This window comes from Helianthus annuus, chromosome 17 (genome assembly GCF_002127325.2).
Source record: "Helianthus annuus cultivar XRQ/B chromosome 17, HanXRQr2.0-SUNRISE, whole genome shotgun sequence".
Classification (NCBI taxonomy): Eukaryota; Viridiplantae; Streptophyta; class Magnoliopsida; order Asterales; family Asteraceae; genus Helianthus; species Helianthus annuus.
In genome coordinates, this window is record NC_035449.2 from 36,924,739 (window position 1) to 36,936,054 (window position 11,316).

An 11,316-nucleotide genomic window follows, 5' to 3' on the forward strand; every position below is an offset into this window, starting at 1 on the left:
ACAAAATTGAGACTTTTCTCAATTCTAGAATAATATCAAAGATTTTTCCAAACAGAATAGAAAGTAAGCTTCGTGTAAAAATATTATATAAACCCTAAGAACCATGAAGAGAGTGCACCTACAGCCCCACAAGCAGAAATCTGATATTCCATACATCTATCAAAGGATATAATGGATAAGAAGCAGATAGCCATCGTGGGAGCCGGAATTGCCGGTCTCCTTGCATGTAAATACTGTCTCTCCAAAGGATTCAACCCCATTGTCTTCGAGTTTGAATCCGACATTGGTGGCGTATGGGCTAAAACCATCAAAACCACTAGGCTCCAGATACCCAAAACCATGTATCAGTTTTCTGATTACCCGTGGCCGGCTTCTGTTACCGACGACTTCCCCACCCAACAAGAGATGATAGATTATATCCGCTCATACGCTACCCATTTCAATCTCATACCCCACATTAAGCTCCAGTCCCGAGTTAAGGGAATAGACTACGATGGACCATCATCGAATACATGGTCTCTTTGGAATGGAACCGGAGAAGCATTTCCACCGGAAGGCAAGTGGAACGTGACGGTTGAAAACGCTCAAACTGCCACTACCCAGGTATGCATGCATGGATTTTATGTTACTTTTTTACCGGCTAACTCTCACACACTTTCAGCCTCAATAAGAGGGATACTTTTTTTCATACGCCTTGGTACCATTAGACTCTTGCATATCATAAATATTTGCAGCGGAATCTTATGTATATATTCGATCGATATAAGCACAGAAAATATATGAACAGTTTGATGGACAATCTAATGTAACATAAATTGTCTTGGTAACCGGTAATGTTTGCCGGTAAAACCTATATATACATACACATAAGAACGGTTATAAGAGTAGTTATGTTTGGCGGGAATAACCGTCGTTGAAACGGTGCTATCCAACCAATCATATCCATTCGAATATATCCGTTCATTTACACATATAAATCTAATAATTATTGGTTTAATACACATACTAATTATAAATTATGTTTATAATACTAATACTCTCCCCTAAACATAATTTGGTTTAAGAGAGTTCTTGAGCACACTGTTGTTTGCTTCGTTAACGGCTTTCTTTGCCCTCGAGAAGTCGAATCTTTTCCTCTGAAGCTTCTTGAGACCATGCCAGTCACTTCCTCCATAGAAGACATAATGATCTGCAGTCACATCTTGTATCGTTTTGGAGTTTCCTTGTAACCAGCCAACTCCACCTGTTTGACCTGCATATAAAGCATAATGGCAGACTTCCTTCTCTGCTGCACCTTCACTCGACGAACACTCTACAGCCTCTGTTAGAACTTTGTTTTTAATCACTTCATTATCTCCGTCACTCCTGCATTCTTTGGGATCTTCTGTCTTCTCATCCTCCTTTCGGTTTGCCATTTCTTGTGTTATTTTGAACTTGTAGTAGTATACAAGTACGTCCAGATACATTGCATAAATCAACCGCATGTATTCACCATCTTCAAATTCGAAACCCGTGTCTTTTGCTATCATTGCCCACGTACCACTTTCAGTAACATGCCGGTGACCACCTTCTCTCTTTACAGCCATATAGAGATCCAACAAACATACTCTCCGATTGTTTGAAATCACAGCAGGCAGCGGTCTTGATTGTATTTCTAATTTAACTTTAAGGAACCATTCTATCATCTTCTCAAATGTGATTTCAAGATAATGTTTGTATTTCAGAAAATACTCAACATCATCAAGCATATCCAACAGGGCTTTACAATCATTAAAATCATTGAACTTCATTGCTTGTAAGATTAGAATATTCCAATCCGGTTCACTTGCAGATATGTTTAATTTCTCAAAATAATCATTCAAAAAATCTGTCTTATACTTCTCATGTTCATGCCCTTTATCTATCACACTTTGCTTTTCTAATTCACCCATTTCTTCTTCTCTTGTCATCCCGGAATGGCTATTCCTTTTATTGTTTATGGGAACACTGAAAGTTGGGTATAATTTGCACTTATCTCCCATAAATTTTACCGTATACCCCTGAGTAATTAACTGATCATAACTTAATATGTTTCTGTCTATGTCCGTAGTGTATAATACACTTTGAATACGTATCTTTTCAGATCCGGACACAACATCTACTACACCAACGCCTCGTATAAAGAAAAAATGGTTTTCCCCAGTCTTAGTTTCAACATGAGACATATTTTTAATTCTTTTAAACATGTCTATGTTATTACAGAAATGACGTTTGAGAGATCTGCTAACATACCACATATCGGACCAATATCCTCCATCGGTTCCTTCCAGAATGAATTCCAGTCGCTCTTCAATCTGATGATTGTTGTCTTCCGCAGACCCTTCTTGAATTCCAACGTTCACTGCTTGACGTAATAATTGATTCTCTTCATCCTTTTCTTTTTCTTGGCATGAAGATATTTGATGTCCGGGCATATTGCAGTAGTAACATCGACGTTCTATTCTTCTTCGATCTCGTCTTTCTTCTGAACAGTGGGCGCATGGCATCATTGAAGATGTTGGCCTGAGATTGTTGCTGATTGAAATACTGGCTCTGATACCACTTTCTTGCATATCATAAATATTTGCAGCGGAATCTTATGTATATATTCGATCGATATAAGCACAGAAAATATATGAACAGTTTGATGGACAATCTAATGTAACATAAATTGTCTTGGTAACCGGTAATGTTTGCCGGTAAAACCTATATATACATACACATAAGAACGGTTATAAGAGTAGTTATGTTTGGCGGGAATAACCGTCGTTGAAACGGTGCTATCCAACCAATCATATCCATTCGAATATACCCGTTCATTTACACATATAAATCTAATAATTATTGGTTTAATACACATACTAATTATAAATTATGTTTATAATACTAATATAGACTATAAGCCCTTTGGTATGAATGCATGCATGGATAACTGTTTACATGTGGTTTTCTAATTAAATGGTTCTGCATCGAATCAATGACGGTCTTAAATAGTTACTTATGGAACAACTAGGTTTACACGGTGGATTTTGTGCTTCTATGTGTGGGAAGATTCAAAGATGTTCCAAGCATGCCCCAATTCCCGGCGGGGAAGGGTCCAGAAGTTTTCCGAGGACGGGCTATGCACTCAATGGAATACGCGGCCATGGATCACGACAAAGCTGAAGAGTTTGTGAAAGGAAAGAAGGTGGTCGTTGTGGGGTTCGGGAAATCAGGACTTGATATTGCAAGGGAGTGCTCATCTATCAATGGTTAGTTTAAGCTTGGTCATTGTCATATTTTAAATATTGTCCCCTAGAGAAATTCAGGGTGTTGACAAAACGTCAATAACTATCATAATATTGAAACTTGAGATGGAATAATGGTTAACAAAAGAAAACTCAAAGATAATAATAATAATAATAGATTTGGTTGAAAATTGTAAAGTTTTCATGCACGATATATGTTTCAGGTCCAGAGCATCCATGTTCGATAGTGTATAGGCACGATCATTGGAAGCTATCAGGATGGTTTATATGGGGAATTCCGTTGGTGGATATCATGTTCAGTCGAAGCACGATGCTTTCCGTTCATAAGCCAGGGGAAGGTTTTCTACTTAGGCTTCTGGCCACATTACTCTCACCTGTAGTAAGTTACTCAAAATTAAATTGTGTTAATTACTATGATATTTATTAAAAAAAATGTTGACCAACAAGTGAATGAATCACAACAGCGTTGGGGAATCATGACCCTCGTCGAAAGTTATGCCAAAATGACTCTTCCACTCTCCAAGTTTAACATGGTACCACAACATAGCCTCGCGAAAGACATCTCCTCGGGTTTGGTTTTGAATATGCCAGATCCCGACAATTTCTTTGATGCTGTCGACAAGGGAAGCATCAAGTTGAAGAAATCTCCAAGTTTTGAGTTTTATGAAAAAGGGATTTTCATCAGTGACGACAACATACACATAGAAGCGGACATAGTTATTTTTGCTACTGGATTCAATGGTGTAGACAAACTCGCGCATATGTTTGAATCAAGAACATTTCGTCACTACATTGCTGACTCACCTCGCGTCCCTCTTTACAGGTAATTTAATTAGTAGCACATGTTTTCGCTTTTGAATATCTATAAAAAATGTTAAACTAATAATTATTTTCTATAGGGAATCCATTCATACTAGGATACCACAACTAGCGGTAATTGGATTTTCTGATGGTCTTTCAAGCCTTTACACCTCTGAAATGAACAGTCGATGGGTGACGGCACTTCTAGAAGGCGCGGTTAAGCTACCAAGCGTCAAAGACATGCAAAAAGACATCAGCAGATGGGACGAATATATGAAACGATCATCTGGGGAATACCATACTCGATCCGTCTTAGGTGGTATAGAGATTTGGTACAATGACCTACTATGCAAAGATATGGGCATGAATCCAATAAGAAAGAAAGGACTAATGGCTAACCTATTTGAAGCTTATGGTCCCATGGACTATGCCCAAGTATGAGTCCAGTCCATTTTCTAAAACTACTACCGGCCATAATGTACTTTTATGTAATTTTAAGTTAATGTTGTGTTGTTAAGATGTTATATACATTTGATAATTAAGTTGATGATCAGCTTATGTAATTTGCAATTTAATTACTGTAATAAAATTATGCAATCTATTAAAGTTTAATTACACTTTAACTAAGAGGACATCATTATGATATTTTTTTTGGTAAATTTTGGTTGTATTATCAAGTTCATGAGTAGAAAGATAGGCTTACGATGTGTTAAGAACTCATCAGATCCAATAAAATCTAATCATAGAGCTTTTGACAAACCAAAAAAAACTTTTGTCTCTGAGGTTTTAACGACTCATAACTTTCTCGAATGAGATTTTTATGTTTGTAATGACTCTCAATCTAATTCTAATCTATACTATATAATAAAAGAAACCATTTTAGGGACACTTGTCATCATATTAGGCCATATCTTATGGATAATTATTGTTTTAGTTTAATATCTTCTAATTAGTCACAGATAACTCTCATACTAAATATTATTTAATTTAATATTTTATGAATAATTATAATTTAGTTTAATCTCTTCTAATTAATCATAGATAACTCTCCTACTAAATATTATTAATGAGTAAACTGTTAAAATGGTCCCTGAGGTTTGGTAACTTTTGCCACTTTAGTCCAAAACTCAAACCTTTTGAATCTAGGTCTCTGCGGTTTCAATTTTGTTGTCATTTTCATCCAAAATCACAATATGGTCAGATTTTTCAGTTAACATTCAGTTTTTTTTTTTTTTTTTTTTTTTTGTCTTTTTCCTCTCTTTTAATGAAGGGCAAAATGGTTAGATTTTCGATTTTGTTTTTGAATAAAAATGACAACAAAATTGAAACGACATGAGGCCTAGAAGTGGCAAAAATGACCAAACATCAGGGAACCATTTTAGTAGTTTACTCTATTATTAATTTATAAGATATTTTCAATAACCAAATTATTTATCACCAAAACCAAACTTTTTATTAACATATTATTTATTTTTATTTTCATTATTAAAAAATTATTATATCGATTTTATTACATGAATTTTAATAAATTGTATATAACTTTCAATATTACTTTATATATAAACTTAGATTTATTACGGGGTTTTAAATGTAATTTATATTTTATCACTCAAATTGCTGATTATTTGCTTCTTGAATAGCATGTTTGACCACTGTTTCTTCTTTTCAATAATCATATCCGTAATCACCATATCTGTCGCGTACCGAGTATATCCATTAGTTTTTTAAAATATAATTTTCTTTATTTGGTATATAAAATTATATTTATTCAAGCCGTGTAATACACGGGGGTTTTTAAAAATGTAACTTTTTTATTATTTGGTATACAATATTCTATTTATTTAACCGTGGTTTTAAAATAACTTTTTTTATTATTTGCTATATAAAATTACATATATTCAACCCGTACAATATGGTTCTTATAAATATAATTTTTTATTACTTAATATTTAAAAATGATATTTATTCAACTCGTGCAATAAAGGAGGTTTTGAAAGATATATGTTTTATTATTTAGTATAAAAAATTCATTTATTCAACCCGTACACTATGGTTCTTATATATATAATTTTTTATTACTTAATATGATATTTATTCAACCGTGCAATAAAGAAGGTTGTTAAAGATATATTGTTTTATTATTTAGTATATAAAATTCATTTATTCAACCCGTGTAATACACGGGGCATAACCTAGTACTCTTATATATCTAACATGACAGCATTACGATTATAGATTTTAAATAATGACCAATTTGCTGATTTTAAACATAGAGAACTTTATTTTAATTTTATAAATCAATTATTTTAGTTTTAGGAGATGTGATATAATATTTAAGAAAGTAAAGAATTACGTAAATAAGGAAATTAAACAAATTTTGGTGTAACTTTGATGATGAGTGTACAATGATGAATTACATCATTAATCATTAAAATTAAAAAGTAATAAATAAGTCATAGATTTTTTTTTAACGTCAAAGGTTACATAATCTCTACTTCTAAATAATTCATAGATTATTTAAGTGTCATTTAAATATGCTTTAAAAGAAATTAGAAAGTTATAGATTATTTAAGTGTCATTCAAATATGAGAGAACCAATTGGGTTGTATTTTTAAGAACCAGAGCTAGACCATTTATGTGATATCTGTGCTTGTGTAATCATTGCACAAACTCTGAACAATTCAATATTAATAAAACAGTGTGTTTTGATCCCAATGTTTGTTATTTATGTTTGATTTTATGCACGTTTTGATTTTTGATTGATTTTGAACTCTATATCACTTTCTAGGAAGTTATACGCAAACTGATACGTAAACGTAATCAGTTCAACGCGACAAACACTCCAGAACAGCAACATAAGCTTAACATACCTTAAATATCCTTTACATAACTTAGAAATAAGTTTTAAAGGGGTTGGTATGGCAAAAACAAGTTTATTCGCTCACAGGGACTACTTGCGTCAACTTGCAAAATTCTGCCGTCTCGTAAGGCAACGCACAGTCTGGAACTTGATCCTAAGTTAAACATACCATAAATGACCTAACATAGCTTAGAAATAAGCTTTGATAGGTTCGGTGTGCGAAAATATGCTTATTTGATCTTACGAAAGTGTCAAAAACGGCGTAAGTTTGCATTTACGCGCATATCTTACGTTCGGACCACATCTGGACATCCAAAAATTTTGTAATCACTAAAATATTTTATTTTAGTGTTTGGAATGCTAAAACTTCATTCGTTTCGCAATTTGGATCGTTTTCGCGTCCGTTACGATTTCCGTCGTAATTAGGCGAACAACGCAACCGTACAGCCAAACGAACTGACATCCGTAACATTTTTGAGCAAAATTCAAGTTAAACATACTTTAACTTCATTATGAATCTTAAAAATGGGCTTGACGGGTGTTAGAAGTGCCAAAACGCGACGGAACAAGCTCAGGGGCCAAAACTGTCAAACTTTGAAAGTCACTGATCAGATGCAGGGTCCCTATGGACCGTAAGGGTCCCCTTGCGGACCGTAAAGCATGCCCAGCGACAGAAAAATCATTTTCAGCAAACTGTTTGATGTTTAGGGGCTGTTTATGCAAATTTCTTGGTGTGTTAACCAAGTTAACACATCTCCAAGGCTTCTAGTCTGCATCAAACACATGTATGGATAGGATTTTATGCTTGGAAGTTACACAAATACTTGGAGTGATCTTGTGAACTCATGACAAGTATAAATAGCAAGCCATTTCATTCATTTTCCTCACCCTTGATTCTGATTTTCTCTAAGTTGAAGTCATTTACTTCATACCTGAGATTATTAGATCAAGTTCTCCCTAGCAAGGACCCTTTGTAAGCTTCCTTCATTCTTTTATTGCTTTCCTAGCTTAAAAAGTCAAACAGTGTTTGACTTTCAGCTTTGACCAGTCAATGGTCAACGCAAAGTTCGTTTGAACTTTGCAAAGTGAATGTAATCACGATGGTTATAATCCTTAGCGATTATACCTACTGATTACCACGTTAACTAGGTATAGTGACGAGTCAAAGTTTCGGTCAAAATGCGTTTTAGCACACATTTTGCAACGGAACTACTTTTAGGTATCAAAACACTTTGTTTTGATACCAAATCAGTTTTCTAAGTAGGTTAAACATGTTTTGACATGTTTAACTCGTCACTATTAGTTAGTGCTTGTTTAGGGTCGTAAGTTAAGTGGTCTAAACAACCGCTTAGACTTTCGAACCCGACCCGTTTGGTAGATCATTAGGATCTGACCAAGTATGGTTAGTGATCATAGTTGCATAGGGAATAACCTCTGAGGTTATACCTTATGATCACACAGGATTGGTTAGTTATTTGTTAATTAGCTTATATGCCCATAGGAAATGACCAAAATGCCCTTTTGAAGCATAAATCCGTATTTTGCCTATGTGAACATATTTTTGACATACAATCTGATTTAGTAACATGTTTAGTCATATTTGGGCATGTAAGACTTGACATAGCACATAGTTAAACATCCGAACATAGTTTTACGCAAACGACGCATTATAGTGGCATATACTACCATAATGGGTCGAAACAGGTCAAAAGCACTTAGGTAGACCTCCAAATCAGAATGTTAGCTCTATTAAATCATACCATATGAGTTCAAATACTCGTTTGATTTATAGAACATCATTCTATCCTATCTCCCGATTTAGGATCCGATTATTTACACAGTTATCTGTATTAGGTGCCGGTTGATTTCGTAATCCTTGGAGCCTTATATTGGTCTTATTCTCAAGACTATTAGGCAATCCCAAGTGAGTACATAGTTCCCCTCTTTTACAGCCGTTTGCATAATTACTTGAAAGTTTGCGCAATAAAGGGTTAAAAGCGTCAACATGTTAATTCTTACCTCTGAGTGACCTTTTAACAAACCGGGAGCTTCATGATACTTGATTATACTATCGGGAATGCCAACTATTGGTCATCTAAGGTTTTTATGCCTATAAGTAAGGTTACGCGCAACTTTGCAAGTTAGAGGGACTAAAAGTGTCAATACGTTTAATTATACCTCTGAATGAACTTTTAGCGAACTCAAAGCATTGTGATGTTTAACAATACTTTCAAGAATTCCTAATATGGATTTGATGAGGCTTCAATACTATTAAATGATGAGATGCGAAAGTTTGCGCAATAGAGGGACCTAAAGCGTCAACTTTTGAATCTACGCCTTTTGGTGACCATTTAAGCGATCGAGAGCATAGCAATAATTAAAATCATGCTTGGGAATGCCCATTATGGGCCAGGGAAGGCTTGGATATCATTAAACATCATTTCGCGTTACTTTGTGCGATTAAAGGACTATTTACGTCAAACTGCAAAAGTATGTCGATTCGTATATTATCGGACCTTCTGGAATATGACCATGAGTTAAACATGCCCTAATTATCCTTTATATAGCTTAGATATAGGCTTAGAGGTGTTTGGTGCGCAAAAATAAACTTTTAAGTCATGTAGGGACTAAAAGTGTCAAAAAGTGCATAAGTTTGCATTTTCGCGCATATCTTACGTTCTGGATATATCCGGACATCCAAAACTTTATGTAAGCACTAAAATATTTTATTTTAGTGATTGGCATGATAAAAGTCCATTCGTCGCGTAATTTGGATCATTTTTCGCGTCCGTCCGTGTTTCGTCGTAATTAGTCGAACAACGTGACCATACGACCAAACGAACCGACATCCGGCATATTTTTGAGCATGTTTCATGTTCCCTATACTTAGGCATCATTGTAGAGCCTTAAAAATGGTTTAACGGGCCTTACATGTGTCAGAAATGGCAATTAACAAGTGTAGGGGCCTGATATGTCAACATTTGAAACTTGCTGAGCAGACCTGGTCCTTATGAACCGTATACAGGACCTCATACGGTCCGTATACCTGTGCCAGTTCCAGAAAATCCAAAAACCAGCTTTGGTTTTGCTTCTTGTCTCTCATAGTTGATCCTAGGGGCTGGTTTTGAAGCACCCATAGTTTTTAAAACACGGGGCACACTTGTAAGGCTGAGATCGAATCACGTTTATCGATGAACGATCTTAACAGTCTTGAAAAACCTATAAATACCCTTCCCCCACTTCATTCCAACTTTCACCTTCATTCATTTTTGCTTGATCTCTGAATTCTTGGAGGATCTTGAGAACCTCCTTCAGTCCTTTGGATCCTTTGTAAGTATCCTTTGTGCTTAGTTTAAATTATTTAGCGTTTATAGCCGAAAAGTCAAGCGTTTGCGATAAACGCTTTGACTTTTAAACGGTTAAGCCATTGTTCGCAACGAACATGGCTACGTGACCGTAATTAGGTAGGTGTTTAACCCTCAAAAGGGCACCTCCTAATTACCACATTTACTTAGTTAAATTGTCGGGTCAAATGAAAGTCAAACGGGTTAGTTTTAAATAAATTCATAACTATTAATATAAGAAACCATAAAATCAGTTTTCCCACTTTGATAACTTGGTAAATATTAGTTGAACATGTCTAAGCATGTTCAACCCGACAATTCTAAGTATAGGCTCGGTTCGGAACCGAAAGTCGCAAAAGTTGACTTTTGCTTTGACTTTCAGTTCTGACCCGATTTAGCTTAGTTTAGATATGCCTTAGAATTCCTTTAGGACCATGTTATAGGTTAGTGTAACCCTCTGAGGTTATACAACTTGGATCCTTAGTTATCCTATTCATTTACATGTTTCCGTTATATGCTTAAATGTTGACCATTATGCCCTTTTGACCCTAAAAACATAATGTTGAAAATGTGATAGGACAATAATCTTTATTACTTAATTATAAACTTGTCCCTAAAATTTGACATCAGTTTGAGGTCTAGATTATGAGTTATACTCGTTAGCGTAAATGAAAAGCTTTTTATTAATTAAACGGCATAATTAGCATAAAGCCTATCTAAACCCGATTTTTGATGCCAAACTTTACCTACTGATGTAAAATAATATTTTGGGATTTTTGAAGATTTTTATTTAATTTTAGGCTGAGCATAACATAGGGTTATAGCTTTGATTCGGTAATTGTCGGTTTTGCCCTTTTGGCCCATAAAATGAGTTTTACATAATATTTTGTTACCAAACTTTTTTCTACTGATTTTATATCATAAATAAAATATTTTAAACTTTATAAACTGATCAAAAACTCAGATTTCCTATTTAAACCCGAAAATCGCTTAAAACCGACTTTTACGCGTTCTAAGCGCATAGTATGAGTTAAAACTATTTTTG

The 11,316-nt window shown here is 34.7% G+C and overlaps 1 protein-coding gene across 1 annotated transcript; it reads left to right on the forward strand.

The window, feature by feature from the left end:
- Positions 1-75: 75 nt before the first annotated feature.
- Positions 76-4,710, forward strand: LOC110923498 (probable flavin-containing monooxygenase 1). Its single transcript, XM_022167580.2, has 5 exons — positions 76-603; positions 3,032-3,269; positions 3,470-3,645; positions 3,731-4,089; positions 4,166-4,710. Exons 1-5 carry the CDS (start codon positions 172-174, stop codon positions 4,506-4,508), a joined length of 1,548 nt encoding a protein of 515 aa, XP_022023272.1. The 5' UTR covers positions 76-171; the 3' UTR covers positions 4,509-4,710.
- Positions 4,711-11,316: the final 6,606 nt, after the last annotated feature.

Coding starts and splice junctions, on each gene's coding strand:
- LOC110923498 (XM_022167580.2), top strand. CDS start 172: ATGGATAAGAAGCAGATAGCCATCGTGGGAGCCGGAATTGCCGGTCTC. Junction 604..3,031: donor CTCAAACTGCCACTACCCAG/GTATGCATGCAT, acceptor TGGAACAACTAG/GTTTACACGGTGGATTTTGT. Junction 4,090..4,165: donor CCTCGCGTCCCTCTTTACAG/GTAATTTAATTA, acceptor TATTTTCTATAG/GGAATCCATTCATACTAGGA.